The 19,960-nt window shown below is 34.8% G+C and overlaps 1 protein-coding gene across 2 annotated transcripts in view; it reads right to left on the bottom strand.

Moving 5' to 3' along the window:
- LOC137625763 (high affinity cGMP-specific 3',5'-cyclic phosphodiesterase 9A-like) overlaps nt 1-19,960 on the bottom strand; it is a 1,119,254-nt gene that overhangs the window by 96,739 nt on the left and 1,002,555 nt on the right. For both annotated transcript variants that reach the window (XM_068356658.1, XM_068356664.1), the window contains one exon: nt 15,974-16,022. In XM_068356658.1, coding sequence (XP_068212759.1) covers nt 15,974-16,022 — 49 coding nt within the window. The remainder of the gene's footprint in view (nt 1-15,973; nt 16,023-19,960) is intronic.

The following is a 19,960-nucleotide window of genomic DNA, read 5'->3' as shown; positions in this document are numbered from 1 at the left end:
ATCGATCTCTGTTTTGCAGTTCTTATAAATACTGAACTGATTATTGATTGCGGAGCGAATCTTGATAATTCTCTATTGTCACTTTAATATCTACACTGCAAAATAAAAATTTCAAGCTCAATATTCCTGAGAGGCATTTTTTCGCCGTTACTCAAATGTTAAAAACCAAAATATTACCTTGTTTCCCTTACTGCTGTCTTTTAAACTCTAGATCAGGGGTTCCCAACCTTTTTGTTTTTCTGTACCCCTTGGGAATTTCTATATATTGCCGTGTACTCCTAAAAATAAAGATTGAAAAAGAGGAAAAAAAAATGAAATTGATATTGTGTTATAATTTCATTAAGCAATCTCATTGCAGATTACCTCATGTAATGCGGAGCACGGACTATCCTCTCAGATCCAATGTACACCTGTATAAGACTTTCTATGTCAGTCACTTATCCCATCAATTCCTCAAGTGAATGCAAAAGTGTCTTTTATGTGCCAAGGTATTACCTATAAGAGTAGCAACTCCCTGAGGGCTTATGGACAAAGTAATATTTCAATCGTGAAACATTGAGTGGTTAAAAGGACGATAAAAAATGCATCATAATAGTTATTTTTTTTAGAGAGAGAGAGAGAGAGAGAGAGAGAGAGAGAGAGAGAGAGAGAGAGAGGAGAGAGAGAGAGAGAGAGAGAGAGAGAGAGAAGATCAGTATAACAACCAAATGATGAAGTGGATAAAAATAAATTGTGGGAAGGATTGCAACAAGTAATCTTAATTATGGCAACGCTGTAGATGATAGATCGTAATAATGGTGACGATGGCAACAAATTCGTATAATAACTAGTGTTTATATGAATAACATGTATTTATGTATATAATGAACTATTGATGATGATGATCACATTACCAAAGGATTTATTATATAAATACGACGATAAAGAAGAGAGAGAGAAAGAGAGAAAAAAAACTAATGATGACGATGTTCAGTATGCCAACCTATTTACATCAATAATAATGATGACGTAGATAGGAGTATGGCGATGCTACTGTTAGAAATAATGACAACAACGGCAACTGGACAATAATTATAATGGTAAAATGTAAAAAAAAAAACGTTTTTGAGTTCTAAAAGTAGCTTTGATAAGAAATCTGATCAAATTGGTTGGCCACAAACAATACGCAATAAATTCTTAAATCAGTGAACAAGTCGGTAACATCAAATAATACCGAATAATGCAACGGCTGTTTGAAGTGCATTGCTAATTGGATATTATTTATGATGCAGTCATCAGTGTTTGATTCTTTCACAATATGATTTTGAAATCGAAATAGTCTTCTTTATCTTTTAAAACGATTTTGCGGGGAAAAGCATTTGTCCTCAAAGAAAATACAACTATTTTATCGAACCAAGAAAATAATACATTTCCAGTTAAGCATCGTTCTTTTGAAATGGAAATAGCTCAGCCCAGCAAGAATCGTACAATTTTCCCTTCCTGAAAATAGTGCAATGTATTCTGCGCACAACAGTCATGTTATTTCCAGCCAGAAAACAAGGCTAATCTGGCGAGGGAAAAATACTGCAGATCCTTTTACAAAATAAGAAATCCTACTGATATTATTGTTATTTTATTACTTGCTAAGCTACAACCCTAGTTGGAAAAGCAAGATGCTATAAGCCCAAGGGCTCCAACAGAAAAAATAGCCCAGTGAGGAAAGGATCTAAGGAAATAAATAAACTACATAAGAAGTAATTAACAATCAAAATAAAATATCTTGAGAATATTAACAACATTAGAATAAATCTTTCCTATATAAACTATAAAAACTTTACAAAAACAAAAGAAAGAGAAATAAGATAGAACAGTGAGCCCGTGTATACCCTCAAGCACGGATACTCTAGCACAAGACATGAGTAAGACCATGGTACAGAGGCTATGGCACTACCCAAGACTAAAGTATATTCATCTGAGATTTCCTAAATTGTTCGTAAAAAGTGTTAAATTAACTAGGCAATCAAGCAGAAGAGATCTTCCGAAGTAGGAATAAAAATATAAAAATACAAGTGGAGAAGACTTCGTCGCAGAAAATTAACGAGAAAAAGAATGACTGGCAACAAATAACATGTTATCACATCTAAGCTCCACAGCTGAGTGTGAGGTTGAAATTCCCTAAATCTGTGGGGATCTTGATGTTGCAGTTCTCGGAGAACAGATGCATAGTTTCCAATATCATTTGGCCCTCAGCCATCGCAGAGGTAAGTAAATCTTACCTCCCCTCAGGTTATTATGCCAATGCAAGATGCAGCTTATTCGGAAAGCGTTCAATTCCTCCCCCACATAAACTGACTCTGCTTTTAGAAGGTGATGAGTTCCTAAGAGAATTTAAAATTGGCATTTAAAATTTTAAATGGAATAATACTCCATCAATCTTACATTGTTCAGATGCAAAAAGGAGAAATCAGTGTTTTAAACTAACCAGATAAATATACAACAATCAATGTCTATATCTATTAGATCAATATGGACATAGTATGATCTCTAAAAGGCCTAAATTATCAGGTTCAAAACTAGCTAATTTAAAAAAAAATGTCATCGAACAAAAGTAGCCTTTTGCAACCGCTACCACCATCACTGGATTCGTTCCATATCACCATTGGCTACTATCACTTCCTAATTCATTTGGAATTCTTCTAACAACAAATAAAGTAATGAAAATATAACGGACTTGATTACTTTTCTGTAACTACAAATAGCCCCACTGATTACAGGTTGAGTGTCTATACCGAATACAGTCCCTTTAAAGAAGAGCTGGAAGTTATTCATCTAAATTCCCGGCAAAAAATTTGCTAATTAATGATCGGATTCGCTTGAACAACCCACAGGCAAATTCAACTTAGGATATAAATGGCTTGTCTTACTCATCATACATTACGCTGGCAATTTTTATCTTTCTACACATACGCTATTTCAACTATTAACTCTCTCTCTCTTCTCTCTCTCTCTCTCTCTCTCTCTCTCTCTCTCTCTCTCTCTCTCTCTCTCTCTCTCTCATAAACGCAGAGACAGAAAAACATTGAACATTTAATACATGATAAGTTGTTTGCCACTGAAATTGCAGATCCTTCCAGGTGGCTTAATCACTTAATCTATTTCCTTTCCATTCAGAAAACTTCGTCCAATATCACATCAAATATTTCTCAATTTCCTTGAAACGGGAAGCTTCTTTTTTTTTTCTTTTTTAATAATAGACGATTGCTAGGAGCAAAATATGAAGCGTTTATAATTCTATATTATTCTTTTAGTAATTTTATACGGTGTCTGACAAACTACGTGGTCGCACAGTATATATATATATATATATATATATATATATATATATATATATATATACTGTATATATATATATATATATATATATATATATATATATATATATATATATATATATATATATATATATATATATATATATATCTACAGAGAGAGAGAGAGAGAGAGAGAGAGAGAGAGAGAGAGAGAGAGAGAGAGAGAGAGAGAGAGAGAGAGAGATTACAGGCATAATGGTGGGATTATATGACTGGCCTGTCTTTCTGGATGTCTAAAGGATTAGGGAAAGGTCTCAAAGTTATTGGTAAGACAAATCATTTCTGTCATAAATTACAAAAACTCATTAATTTTAGGCTATACTGCCTGACACTGGTGCCTGCGAGGCCGTTCAGTGCCCAAGAGCAACGGTGGGAAGTTACAGCAGTTGTACTATGAAGTAAAAATTAGGAGAGGTTAGACAGCGACATGGAAGAAAGGATGGTGGAATAGAGATCAAGTATTTGAAGGATATGAAGCCAGTGTAGTTAAGGGCAGAAGGATCGCTACTAAGATATTCTAAATAATGTTTACAATACACCGTATGGGGTGCAAGATATTAGAGAAAGGGGAAGAAAATCTACAGTAAGAATTCAATGGGCATAACGTTACCTAGCTTACCTGACAACTTGCAAGGTAGGATTCTGATTGATAAGTATAAAGGACTAATCAGGGAAGAACAGTGCAGGTTTAGATAAGGAAGAAGGAATTTGTAAGTGAGAAAATAGGACAGTAACAGAAGGACTCATAGAAGTCAAGACCAAGGTATGTTTAGACAAAGAAGAGGTGGTCAAATTGGGAGTTTGTTAGAATATGGTTATGCACGAAGTTTGAAATAAAAAAAATGCTGTATGTGTAATCAAAGCAATTAGAAAAGACTTATGATAGAATCAATGGAAAAGCAAGGAGGATGGCGTTAATGGTATATATCATACACAGCATGATATTGCGAGTGAGTTAAAAATGTTATGATAGAAATAAACCGTGTATCATAGTATGTAGGGATGAGAGTAATTGGTTTGTTGTGAATGTGGATCTCAGATAAGGATGCAATATGTCTCCTTGGCTGCTAGATATTTTGATGGATTAAATTAGACAAGAAGTCTGAGAAAGGGCAGTGGATGCATGTGCAAAGATTTAGGAATAAGTTGTGAATGGGATATGTATGGTTGTTTGAAGATGACATGGAATCGATTTTAGGCATTAAAGAGAAAACTTTAGAAGCTGATAAAAAGTAGATGTATTCGAAAGGGGAGGGAGCTGAGATTAATGTAAGCAACTACAGTACAGTAATGATGGTGAATGAAAAAAAGTATGATAGCAACATTAGAGAACAGGTAAGTTCCTGAATAAGAGAAGTAAGAAAGGTAGCTGAGAGTTTACAAAAGTTTGGTTTGGGAGGAATATTGAACAAATTCTTCTCTACGTATGGAAGTGTTGATATTGCATGTGAATATAAATAAAATGTTGAAACAGTTAATATAACCTTCAGTGTACAATGGTATAGAAATAATGATTGCGGATAGAAATGAGGAGAAAGGATGTAAGTTAGGACAGGTGAAAGGAGGAATCAAAGTATTTTCATGCGATTCCCTAAGTGGAATGATAAGCAATAGGTAAGAGGGCAAACCTCAGGTTGGATAGACGGAAGAAAGACATTTTTCTCACAGGGAATTTGCATCAATACAAGAAAAGTTAATAGATGGTGGTGACAATAACAAGTTTATAATAATAGGGGATTTAAATACGCGGTTCGGTAGAGGTGTGAGGGAAATAAGCAATACTAAAGAATTTTCTCGTCCAGTTGTCGCTGATGACGTGAATGTTCTTAATGATAATGCCTATGTTCTAACAACAATTTGTAAGGATCATAACTTGTTGGTAGTTAATAATCTGAAAGCTTATGACAAATACTTTGTTAGCAACAAGACTTATAAGCAGGGAACTAGATGGGTATCCGAACTAGATGTACGTGTAGGGTCAATACAGTTGATTAATTCTATAGAATCATTTCGTGTACACCCAACCGAGAATTTACCTTCTGATCATGCGCCAATATCCATTAAAATGTCTAAAGGTAGGATCGATCTTGATTTTGTGTTAAGGCGAGCATCTTTCTTGGGTGGTCATGCATCACTAATGGGATATAAGTGTAGCCGTTTGGTAAAGAAACCAATTAAGTATAAGAGGATTGACCCAAACATGTTCAATGCCCGAATTTCAGGTATGAACATAGATACTGATACTTTTATCAATAATGTAAATGATTTTGCTTCTATTGTATCGAATGTATTATACCAGTGCTCTGAAATGTGTCAGAGTAGGGCGGGAACGTCTAGAGAGGATAGTGGAGAAGCACAGACCGACCGCTGGGACTGTCTCCTTCGGGACCGCGATGACTCAGGAGTCTGGCAGGCTGTAGACTGGAAGGGGAAATTTCAGGTAGAAAATAAAACTGATGGGGGTCCCACAGATGAGGAATTCAAAGAATATTTCGAAAATGTATTAAATACTGAAGAAAACAGTCTAGTTGATGAAAATATACAGTCATTTGTAAATGTCCCTATCTTGGACGCTCAAATAACAGTCGGAGAAGTCCAATCCCAGATTAATAGAATTAGACCAGCTAAGGCATGTGATCCAGATGGGGTCTCCCCTGGTGTTCTTAAGTTGCTTCCAATGGAATGGTTAACACTCGCTACTTTGTTTAACGCCCTTTTCCTGCCTGCATCTCATCCTACTTTGTGGTCTTTGGCCAAGCTCTTTACGATTTTTAAGAAAGGCAACAGACAGGAACCCAAGAATTATAGAGGCGTCACAGTTATTAACTGTTTAGCAAAGTTGTATGATATGATTCTTTGTTCACGGCTTGAAACATGGTTTAAGCCTTACAGGAAACACGCTGAGGCACAGAGGGGAAGGGGTTGCAAGGTGCATATTGTAGCTTTGCGATTGCTGATGGACATGGCTAGGAAGAAAAATAATAAACTCTTTGTCCCATTTGTTGACTTTAGGCAGGCTTATGATCTAGTATCTAGAAGAATGTTATTTAAGGTTTTAGAACGTTTAGGTTGTGGAGCTGTTATGTTGGTAGCCTTGATAGCTATTTATAGAGTAACAACCAGCGTAATTGGTACTGCAATCATAATTATTACTGTGGGAGTTAGTCAGGGAAGCTCTACATCGTGCATTCTTTTCATTTTGTACATTAATGATCTCATTAAGCTTATCAAGAATAATTGCAATCCTGATGGTTTTTTATCATGGTTCCATTTATTAGTGTTAATGGATGATACAGTTCTCCTTGAAACTACCACAGAAGCTATCATCCATAAAATAACATTATTGAAGCAATATTGTCACACTTATTGGATGAAAATTAATGCAGGGAAAACTAAGTTTTTTGTTATTAGTGGAACAGCACAAGACGGTAAGCCAATTGAGACCGATGGCCTTACAATAGAATCCTGCTCACAATATGTATATTTGGGATCAGTCTTCACTGCAGATGACTCTCTGTCTTCCTCTGTTGCGGCCCATGCTCGATCCAGGATGCCACATATCAATAAATATGTTTCGTTTTTTAATAGAAATAATATCCCATTTATTGTTAAAAAAAAAAGTTTTTTTGATGCGGCTTTGATGTCAGCTATCCAGTATGGGTGTGAGTCATGGTTGAATGCAGACTTGAAGCCGGTAGTTAAGCTTTATAACTGGGAATTAAAACTATTGCTTGGCGTTAGAAAGACAACATGTAATGAATTATGTTATATTGAATCAGGGTATCCGCCATTGCAGGATCTTGTTCGTAGCAAACAGAGAAAGTTTTTTGGTAGGATGTGGAGAGAGAGGACTTCGATGGAGGATGACCCTTTGATATTTTCAATTAAGACCGTATTAGGAGCCAGGTATAACACCAAGACTTACATAGAAGGACTGATTAATGATAGTAGAAATGATGTAGAAATTGCAATGGAGACACTTAGGCGTAACATCATTAATTCTGACTCCTCAAGAAAAGTAACAAATAGAGAAGTCAATCCAGTTCTCTTAGTTCATGACGTCTATTCTGTTAGGCATAATGTTTCTGAGTTAGATAGAGTCTCATTTACTAGGTTCAGGATTGCATCTCACTCGCTGGTGGTGGAAGTAGGTAGGTGGGGTAGGAGGGGGAGAGGCCGTCTGCATTTGGAGGAGCGGCTGAGTACCTGTGGAGCCATTCAGACAGAAGTACACGTAACACAAATAGGCTTAAGGACACAAAATATCAGAGATACTTATAATTTTTCTAACATGAGGGATATATTTTCAAATCAGCGAACACTGGCAGAGCAATGTAAGATTATTAGCTTAATCCTTTACGAGTATTTGTGAATATTTCTGAAAAAGGGAAAAAACAGCTTTTGGAGTATGATTTTGTATATAAATGCCAAATTTGGTTGTTAATCTTGTTTTTTTTATTACTACTAGAGTTTGTTTTATTACCGGTACATGTTCACAAAATAATGTCTTGTATACGTTAAAAACCTGTTATTCTTACCTTTGTATGTATAATGTATTGTATTGCCAAGTGTAGTATTTTGCCTTTATTTTGACCATAAGTAAATAACTATTGTAAATATGAGCTGTATATGTTATGGTCAATAAAATATCTATCTATCTATCTATCTATCTATATGCATTAGCAAGTAAAGCCCAGAAGGCTTTATTACACACGAGTCCCTCTGCAATTCAGTTGTTCAAAGATGACTGTGCTGAATATCCTCGATTCTACTCCCTGGGTTATTGTTGAAATATAAATAAGTACATGAATAAATAAATAAATATACATGTGTATATATATATATATATATATATATATATATATATATATATATATATATATATACTTGCACAAATCATCATCTCCTCCTACGACTAGACACAAAGAGCCTCGGTTAGATTTCGCCAGTCGTCTCTATCTTGAGCTATTAATTCAATACTTCTCCATTCATCATCTCCTACTTCGCGCTTCATAGTTCTCAGCCATGAAGGCCTGAGTTTTCCAATTCTTCTAGTGCCTTGTTGACCCCAGTTGAACGTTTGGTGAACTAATCTCTCTTGGGGAGTGCGAAGAGCATGCCCAAACCCTATGCATCTACCCTTCATCATGATCTCGTCCACATATGGCACTCGAGTAATCTCCCTTATAATGTCATTTCTAATCCTGTCCTGCCATTTAACTCCTAACATCCTTCTGAGGGATTTGTTTTCAAATCAACTAAATCTATTGGAGATTGTTTCATTTTCATACCAAGACTCATATCCATAGAGTAACACCGATCTCACTAAACTATTATATAGTCTGATTTTTATATGTAATTTCAGGCTATTTGTTTTCCAAATTTTACTTAACCTAGCCATTGCCTGATATGCTTTTTTAAATCTTTCACTAAACTCTGATGCTAAATACCCTGTATTAGAGATCATAGTTCCTAAATACTTGAATGATTCTATCTCATTAATCCTTTCTCCTTCCAATGATATTTCACCTTCCATTGCATACTCCGCTCTCATAATCTCTGTTTTTCTTCTATCTATCTTCAGCCCAACCTCGTGCGATATTTCATACATTCTGGTAAGCAAGCATTGCAAATCCTGTAGTGTTCTGCTAACAAGGACAGCATCATCAGCATACTCTAGGTCTGTTAAATTCCTATAACCAATCCAGTCCAATCCTTCTCCATCATCTCTGACTGTTCTAAAAAATCCATGAGAAGGATAAAAACAACATAGATGACAACACAATCCCTTGAAGTACTCCGTTGTTCACTGGAAATTGATTTGATAAGACTCCATTAACATTAACTTTGCACTTGCTTTGCTCATGAACAGATTTAATCAAATTTATATATTTAAGAGGAATTTCATAATAACGCAGGACTCTCCACAAAATTGGCCATGCATACTATCAAAGGGTTTTTCATAATCCACAGATGCCATCAAAAGGGGATTTCTATATTCTACGAATTGCTGTACAACATGACCTCAAAATGGAAATTTGGTAAGTGCAACTTCTATCTTTTCTAAATCCTGCTTGTTCATCTCTCAGCTTTTCATCAATCTTTCTCTCCAGACTCTTTAGCATAAGCATACTATCTATATATTTTCATAGCAACTGACCTAAGTGTTATGCCTCTGTAATTATTTCAATTAGTCAGGTTTCCTTTTTCTTTGCTATTTTCACTATCATTCCTAACTCCCATTCATCGGTTTTGCCTCTTCATGCCACATTCTTCAAAATAATCTTGTAAGTAGTCTAGGAGTCACTTCATTTTCGGCCAGCATCATCTCGGCAGTTATTCCATCGTATCCTGGGGCTTTCCATCTCTTTAGTTTTTTGAGGATAGCTTCGACTTCAAACGCACTGAATTCATTCATGGGCACATCAAGGTCTTTATCAGCTTAACCCTTCATATGTCCTATTCATAACCTCACTAAAGTGTTCCATCCAACACTGTCTTTCTTCATCTTCTGTTGTTATTACAGAGCCATTTCTCTTTTTGATGGGTATATGCTTCTTCTTCTTTGTCCCCAGTCGAGATTTCATTAATAATTCTATGAGCAATTTTCACACCATAGCCACTTCCTGAATTCATAGCTTTGTCAGCCTCATCTGCTTTACCGTCTAAATATTCTCTCCAGTCATTCCTGGCTTTTCTTTTGACCTCACTGTCAATAATGGAATATTTAGCACGCTCTACCTTGAAATTTTCATCACTTCCTCGAAAACTTTCAACAATCAAATTCTGTCTTTGTCTTGTTTTTATAGTATCCAAAGTATCATTTGATGTTCATGGCTTTCTTCTTGTAACTACGTGTCCCAAGACTTCACTACCAACTGACTGATATATATTCTTAATATTACACCATTCTTGATTAATTGTCTGCTCTTCGTCTCTTAAAGTCTCTAAGACTGCAAATCGATTCCTACATTCAATTGCAAATGTTTCTCTGTGTTTTTCTTCTAAAAGCTTAGTTGTGTCAAACCTAGGTATTCTATCCATCTTTCTGTTGGGTGCTTTCAGTTTTAATTTTAGTGTGGCACTAAGGAGCTGGGGATCACTACCAATATCTGCACTTCTATAGCTTCTTACATTTCTCAGCGTCCTCCTCTCTTTATTAATGGCAATGTGATCAATCTATTTTTTGTAATTGCCACATGGTGAAGTCCATGTATACTTGTGGATGTTCTTGTGTTGGAAAAGAGTACCTTCAATGACAAGATTGTTTGCTGAACAGAAACTTATGAAATGTGCTCCATTTTCATATGCTACTTCGCCATGACCCTTGACACCCATCACATTATCTATCCTTTGATTATTTCTTCCAACTTTAGCATTAAAGTCGCCAATCACAATGCTTATATCTCTCTCACGGATCTAACCTATCACCCTCTGTAGTTCTTCATATTATTCATCTTTCCTTTCTTTAGGGGAATCATTTCTTGGGGGTATAGCAAACTATAATACTCATATTGCACGGCTTTGATTTGAACTTTGCTAGTAACAATCTACTATTTACAGCTCTCTACTCGGTTAATGCCTTTTCTGCTCTTGGTGTCATCATCATTCCTACACCTCTTTCAACTCCATCTGATCTTCCTGAGTAGATATATATATTGCCTTGGTCTAAAGTTTCCTTACCAATCACCTTACAACGTGTTTCCCTTAGGGCCAAGATATCCAAACTATATTTCAAAAATACGCTCTCCACTTGCTGCAACTTCCCAACATGATTCATGGTTCTAACATTCCAATTACATATTTTCAATTTTTCTTTAATCGGGAGATTCTTAGTACCCCGCTACACCTGGGACTGGGGGCCATTCTGTCAACTTCTCTTTCCATGACTGACTAACTCCATAGAGGATTCACTGGCTAGATACATCAAAAGGATAGCCAGCTCCTTGTGATGTGCAGTGCCTATCTAACTAAAGCAAGTGACCCCTGCCAGTCCATGTTAATTCTAGTAAGATCAACTGCCAGGCATCAGGAGTACAGACAGAGAGACAGTTTGTCCATCGCCTTAGACCCAATACATACCCTGCTGCCAGTGACTTCATCGAGATTTAGGGGGGGGGGATTTCTTCCGCACCCAAAGCCCTCATTACTCCACCAAGTTGCTCATCCGCTTATACGAGTAGAACCGTTGCCAAACATGGATTGCTAAGATATACTGCCTAGCATGGTCATACCGCCTAGCATTTACACACACACACACACACACACACACACACATATATATATATATATATATATATATATACATATATATGTATGTATAATATATATATATATATATATATATATATATATATATATATATATATATATACAGTGTATATATATATATATATATATATATATATATATATATATATATATATATGTATATATATAGATATAGATATTTGAAACGTTGACAAAGTCTTATTTACTTGGAACTTATGTCCAATTCATATGTTAAAACTACAATAAAATTATAGTTATGGACGGAATAACATTTTGAGAGGAAAAATATAGTCTTTCTGTAGTAAATAATGTGCTTTCCCTGAATTCGATCTTCATTTCTCCAGCAAATAAACCAAAAACTCGTTAGATTATTCAAGAACGGTTTTTGCTCGGCCGTGCGCTCACTTCGCTCGCCGAAAAAGAAAAACAAGCTATGTATTGGTAAGCGGTACATGCTGAGCTGCATACGCTCCCCCCCATTGATTATAATTGCTTTGATAATTAGTTTTTATTTACAGTGAAAATAAGTGTCATTTTCAAAGAAAACGAACGTTTTTCTATTGGAAACACATTTCTTTTGGTAAAAAAGCTTTTTCCGTCCGTAACTATAATAAAACAGAATATACACTTCAAGTCAATCCCAGTTAAATGAATCGTTTTTCTCCACTATGAAAGTTCCTAGAAAATATTTCATCAGCCCCATAACCTAAAAGGATATTTCGAAATATAAAACATAAACGTTCAACTATTTTGATCATACGTGCATTCTGAACACGACAAAAGAAATGTTTTAGCACTTCGAGAGAACAAAAAAAGAAGGGTCAGAGTATGTATACTTATGTAGCTATAGAAAAAGTGATTGTGTATTGGGTGGTTGGGAAGAACATTTCCAAGAATTGTTTCAGGAAGATTGTAAGATCAGGCGAGAGAGAACTAATATGTTAGATATGTGATTTCTATGTAAAGATAGGAGATAGAAGAAGGGGGAGAAGGGGAGAGGCTTCAGAAGCAAAGAGAAGAGAGATATGTAAATGGAATGTCAGAATCATCTGAAGAGATATAAGATGTTATGAAAGAAATTGTAGTGGTACCAACAACAGCAGAGATGTGTGGGAGGACAAGTAGTAAGTCGCAACAGGAGAAAGAAACATAGTGATGGAATCAAGAGGTTCAAACACCTGTGAATGAAAAAAGCATTGCTAGAAAATGGTAGGAATGTAGACACACAATGAAGGAAGCAAAGAGATTGGTGAGGTTGCCAAGGGTAAAACCGGGAGAGAGTGGTATAAGATGATGGAAACACCTGAGGGAAGAAATATAATCTACAGAAAAGCAGAAGCGAGAAGAAAAGATATGCAGGATGTAGGAAAGGTAGGAATTATTAAAGATGAAAATATTTTAATTGAGGATGAGGAAGTCTAGGGAAGACGGAAAGACTTATTTTTACAACAATCAAATACTGAAAATGAGTATGAAGAACTGGAAAAATTGTATTAAAGTAGAAGGAACAACAACAAACCTCAGAGAGAGGGAATTCGAGAATATTAAATAAAGTAAATAAAGCAGCAGGAAAGTCAGAGGTAACAAAAGAAATGATTAAGGAATTGGGAAAGCTAGGGAATGAATGGGTGTAGACACAATTGGATAATACCTGGAATGTAGAGGAAATACCAAAGTACTTGGAAGATAGTTGGATGATTAAACTGTGGGACCTAGAGATGACTAAAGGTTTGGAGCCCGTATTCAAGATACCAGAAATAATAGTAGAAGGAAGATAGAGAGAAATGATAGATATACATGAGCAGCACTTTAGGTTTATGCAAGGAAAGAGTGCATAGGAGGTTATTCTTATAGTAAGACAAGTCCTAGAGAAGTACCTAGAAGGGAACCGGAAAGTTTACATGTGTCTTGTGGATTTTGAAAATGTGCATGACCTGGGTACCAATAAGGTTAGTCTATTGGTGACTAAGAAAGCGATGAGTACCAGAGAAGTTGCTAAGGTTAGTGAAGATGATGTAAGAGGGGGCAATAACCACAAAACAGAAAAAATATTGGGAAACTAAGGCACACCCAGTGGAGATTGACCTCCATAAGAGATCAGCTCCATGTCCATTTTTGTTCCTCGTCATTATAGATATTTTGACATCAGAATTAGGGAACACCAAAGAATTATGGGAACTGATGTTTGCGGATGATCTAGTCATTATAGCAAACTCAGAAGAAGAACAGCAAGAAAGGTTTTCAGCATGGAAAAGATCACTAGAAAGGAAAGGATTAAAAGTGAACATTCAAGAGATATTGATTACTAGTAGAAAAGGGGATGAAGAGGTAAACATGCAAGTGGAAGATGGAACAGTGCTAAAAGAGAACAATGAGTTTAACTTCTTGGAATCAATAATAACACAGGAGAAAGGTACTGAGAAAGCACTGAGACATAGTGAAAGAAGTATGGCAAAAAGGGAAAGAATTACCTGAAGTTTTTTCGACAAGAAAATGACATTAAGGCTCTAAAAGAATATCTATAAAGGCTGGTCCGCACGCTACGTTTTGCACAACCTTTTGTCTGCACAGTTCAAGACGTTGCAGATAAAACGTTGCGTGTGGACAGGAAAACAGCACAGTTTTGACTCCAGCGCAAGACGGTACAGTTGCAGCGATGACTGAGCTAGGAGAGCATAGATATCCATGAACTGTGCAGACAAGTCGGTACGTGTAGACGGTACCACCGTCTTTCGTTTCATTTTGAGCCTCAGTTTTAATTCAACAAGTGACAATGGCAGACCTTAGGCAATGTTCTTGAGAGTTCCTCACAGAATTTATTGCATTGTACGGAAGTTTCCCATGCATTTGACGTGTCAAATCAAAGGATTATAGTAACTGGGATAAAAAGGGGAAGGCTTATGAAAGCTTAGTGGAAAAATTCAAAGAAATTAATAAAAATGCCCACAGAGACATGGTGGTAAAAAAATTTAATATGGGAGAAATTTTGCCTTTTCAAAAGCCATTTTCGTGACCACTTTGAACACCGGGTGCTTCTGAGACGTTCCAATCTTTTTTTTTTTTTCTTCACAACACAACACGTCAAAATTGACAAAAGGAGTACCTCCTCCATGACAATGTTGACAAAACTGAGCGAAACTCGTGCAAACATCATGGTACCATGTAGACGCAATAAAATCGTAAGGTTTTCATTCCGTCTTAAGACTGCGCAGACAAATTGTTGTGCAAAATGGAGCATGTGGACCTGCCTTAAGACAGGTATAAGGATGAGGATGAATATGGTAAGAGGGACTGCTGGAATATCACTACTAGAAAGGAGTGAGAGTCAAAATATACAAAGAATGTGTGGTATATGTAATGTAAAGGAAAAGGCTGGGGATGCTTGTCTGATATACCATGACCACGTAATAAGAAGGGAGGAGGTTGAACCAATCAAGAGAGCTAAGAACAGGGGAGGACAGTGTGGGTCATCAACGGATCAGATGGATGGATGTGGTGAAGAGGGACTTGGGAGTGGTGAGTGGGGAAGAAGATGCAAAAAATAGAAATAAAGGGAAAAGTTGACTCGAGTGGCCAACCTGCAATACAGTGGGATCAATAAGATTGAAGGTAAAACACACGAGACAGATATGGGTTTCTTAGTTGTTATTGGGTTCTTAGATGATATTAGAGCGAAGAAAATGTTGTGAAAGTGTGAGAACAAGGGATTGGTTGTTATAAGTATATGGTTATTTTAGAAGCAAAAAATTAAATTGAGAGGTCAATAGTTTGAGCATAGGCTAAAGTTGATGGATGTACAAATGAGTCAAGAAGTAGGTGGATGTACACCAAATACGATTGAAAGGGAAGTTAATAGGATAATAGACATGTGAAAGGAGCATACATAAATCAGACTTAGGCCAGGCTATATAAATAGAAACAGAGAGGTATTTGCACGGATAGGCCCCAATTTCAAGGATGCTACGGTAGAAGTGAATCACACAGTGAGGCCGATAAGCCATTTGTGTAGGTGTAGGCCTATTCCTAGTCCGGAATATGACGGTAACAATTTTGTTTTATCTTTGTGAAGGGATACAACTTTAGGTAAAATTGTTAAAAGTTACACATGCATACAGTATATATATCTATCTATCTATCCTTATATATATATATATATATATATATATATATATATATATATATATATATATATATATATATGTGTGTGTGTGTGTGTGTGTATGTGTGTTTGTGTGTGCGTGTGAATTCAAGATATATTTGTAAATATACTTATGATTAACACCTCAATAAAACTATTATTATTGATTGTAGAGGATTAAATTTCCCCCAAAACATTTTACGCATTATCTTACCTCTGTTCCAAGTCCATCAGATCTATCCCCAAACGGCTGATTCTATTGCCTGTGAAAGAGCAAGGGAACATGTTAGTAAAAAAAAAAAGTCAGATCAATCCCATTTCAACATATATCTAAATATAGGTGTTTGAATAAGTTTACTTATTTGAGATAAAATAAAACACATATATCATATATATCGTACGCGCATGTACATAAAAATGAACACACACATACACACACACACACACACACACACATATATATATATATATATATATATATATATATATATATATATTTATATCATCAGCCGTTACTAGTAAACTGCAGAACAAAGGCCTCAAGATATGTCCTTCTACTTGCGTCTGTTTATGGTCTTACTAGGCCAGTCCACAACCACAAACTTTCTTAGTTCGTCAATCCATCGTCTTCCCTTCCTTTCCCTGCTTCTTTTAAATCCCTAAAAACCCGTTCTATTATTCTTAATGTTCACCTATTGTCTATCATTCTCATTATAGGCCCTGCCTATATATAAATATATATATATATATATATATATATATATATATATATATATATATATATATATATGTGTGTGTGTGTGTGTATGTGCAATATTTGTGGCACCTAAAAATCGAAGACATCTCTTTAGATTAACAAAATGGTTTAACGATGGAATTACACATCAATACTTATTACTTATGCTATAACAGTAATATAAAAAAATAAAAATTGGTAATTCCAAAATTAATTAAAAACTTTCGGCAAATAGAAAGTTTAAGATTGCTTGAAAATGTCGACATGGAAAGTTCCCAGATTAATTTTCAATGCAAGAAAGTTTTTTTTTTTTTTTTTTTTTTTTTCTTCAAAAAACATCATTGGTTGTCATGACCGATTCCAACAGCCTGCTATTAATATCAATGAAATTGGCTACATGATTTCAACCCTCCAATGGGTTTGACAAAAGTTAGTTAGGACTGTTACATATATATATATATATATATATATATATATATATATATATATATACATATCAGTCTTGCCAATGGATCTGCTTAAGGAATTGGGACTGGTAAGGAAAACTAGCTAAAGGGTGCGTATATAAAGTTAACTTTCATTTCAGGGATAACTGCATCCCGTGCATATGAAATGGAGCGGACAATTGTCATGATGAAAATAAATGGTTTTTTATCATTAACAATCACCGCTTTTATCAAAATATTTTTTTCTCTTTGTTTCTTTTATAGGTTTACTGTATATTTTATCAAATTAGCCTTTGAAAACAATGTCATAAACGTTGTAGGATCGAAAACCAACAAATCATCCGGCAAATTAACCAAATATACTCAGAATTTATCTACTTTGTTATGATCGTTTTAGTTCAAAATACAATGCAGATCAACAAATATAAAAATCATAGACTTCATATTATAAATATAAAACAGATATATAAGCCAAAAAGCCAAAAATAGTTTTTCAACCTTAATAACTATGCGGAAATGTTTTCCGGTCCAGACACAGTAAAGCAAAAATCGAAAATTGAAATGATGGAGATCCCTCTGTAGATTAATTTTTCCGTCATTACCCCACACAATTTCGCATTTTGATAACCCTGACACACACATATATACATATATATATATATATATATATATATATATATATATACATATATATGTATATATATATATATATATATATATATATATATATATATTCTGTACATATATAGTATGTATTATATATAATATACATTCATATAAGTGTATATATATGTATATATATATATATATATATATATATATATATATATATATATATTCTGTACATATATAGTATGCATTATATATAATATACATCCATATAAGTATATATATATACATATATATATATATATATATATATATACATATATATATCCATATCTATATCTATATCTATATATATATACATATATATATATATATATATATATATATATATATATATATTGTGTGTGTGTGTGCGTGGGAAAAACAACACTCATTGATAGATTGCGTTAGGCAGAAACTTGAAAAAATAACAACCGAACATATGCACACAGGGAGCTGACAACTTCATCCCGTAACAACTTGTTGTGAATTGTAAAGTGACACCTGGAAAGCCATCCCGTAATAACACTAATATATATATATATATATATATATATATATATATATATATATATATATATATATATATATATATATATATATATATATATATAACAACTGCATATCGGACATGTCAAATCATGTATAGGTTTAGTTTTTATCCCCACGCTGAGCAGTGGGGATTGGTGATGGTGGGAGATTTTCGTCTGATTGCTCACAGCAAACCAACATAGTGTGGGTGCTCATGAATAATACAGCTTTGGTGATCATGACCAAACACAAACCGTTTCACCACATTAAGGTATCCCCACTCAGAAAGGATATATACATACACACACACACACACACATATATATATGTATATATATATATATATATATATATATATACACATACTGTATATATACAGTATATATATACATATATATACAGTATATATATACATATATATATATATATATATATATATATATATATATATATATATATATATATATATACATATATATATTCTTAATGAATGAGGTGTGGTTGTTAAATGCAAATGACAGAGAACGTTATTAAATCTGTAGAGGTTCTGGTGGCCTATTGGTAACGTCATTTCCTGGTGATTGCCAGACTAGCATTCGAGTCCTTGTCAAACCACTTAGTTCCTTTGGTCGCTGCAACCTCAGCAGGCATCCTTGTGAGCTAAGGATCGTGTGGAGGGGGGGTTAAGAGGGAGCCTATAGGTCTATCTGCTGAGTCATCAGTAGCCATTGCTGGGCCCTCCTTGGTTCAAGCTTAAATGGATATTGGACTTATGCGCTGATCATATGTATATATAGTCAGTTTCTAGGGCAATGCTCGATAGGGCAATGTCACTATCCCTTGCCTTTGTCTTTCATGAGTAGCCTTTGAACCTTTAAAGTTCATGTTGAGTCAGAAGAATTAAATAGTTGCAAAACTTAGAGAGACGTAGATATTGTAAAGCGGTTAGCGTAGATAAAATGATTGATCAGGATCAGGGCATTTTGAAGTTAGTAAAAGGTATATCATTCAGAAATGCCAGCCAGGATATACAGCATAAGGAAAGAGGTGCCTTGAAAGGCTTAGATAGATAGCGCGAACGACGTATTTGAAAGGATACGCCGTAACATATAGGAAGCGTAGGAATGAGTTCTGTACCAACCGTGTGTCACACGCTCGTATATAAATTATTTTGTATATATTATGCTTGTATCTGCGCTCTTCCCTCGCACTAAAAAGAACCTGAATAATCATGTCTCCGGTTTTCCTCTGTAACATTGTCTGTCTTGTGAACATGAAAATTCCTGTTGCCTTGAGGTTTTGTATATAAAGGAGAGTGTTCTATAATAAGGAACTCAGTTGATTGCTTCCTGCCTTTGAGTCACAACCTTGCTCTCGGCCCGTCACAGTTCAAAACTGATGGGAGTGCGAGGTTTCGAGGCACAGCTGATTAGCTTATGTAGGTATATGAAGCGACATATAAATGAAGTTTTATCGTAAATCGGGTTCATCCACAATTCAGCAGTTAAAGTGTGACTGTAATGCATATAGTTTTTCTGTTTTTGAAGACTGATTCCCGTTTAAATCCTTATACTTATATATACACAAAGGTTACAAAGTACGTACTTTAATAAATCCTACTTATCTATATTTAATATCTTGATAAGCAAATTATGTATAATGTGTTTGCCATTTATCAGTGTCATCATAAAATTAATAAAAATAAGAGAATCTAGGTTGAACACTGTTCATAAGGTATTCTAATTATCAATAAGTTACAAATAATGCAAATTACGTTACAATTTCTTCTTATTTCGAATGTATTTTATACAGAACACAGATAGGTTTAGGCTACCTGTTA

The sequence above is a fragment of the Palaemon carinicauda genome, chromosome 2 (genome assembly GCF_036898095.1).
Source record: "Palaemon carinicauda isolate YSFRI2023 chromosome 2, ASM3689809v2, whole genome shotgun sequence".
In the NCBI taxonomy this organism is placed as follows: domain Eukaryota; kingdom Metazoa; phylum Arthropoda; class Malacostraca; order Decapoda; family Palaemonidae; genus Palaemon; species Palaemon carinicauda.
The sequence above is the reverse complement of the archived record's forward strand: the minus strand, read 5'-3'. Positions and strand labels throughout refer to the sequence as shown.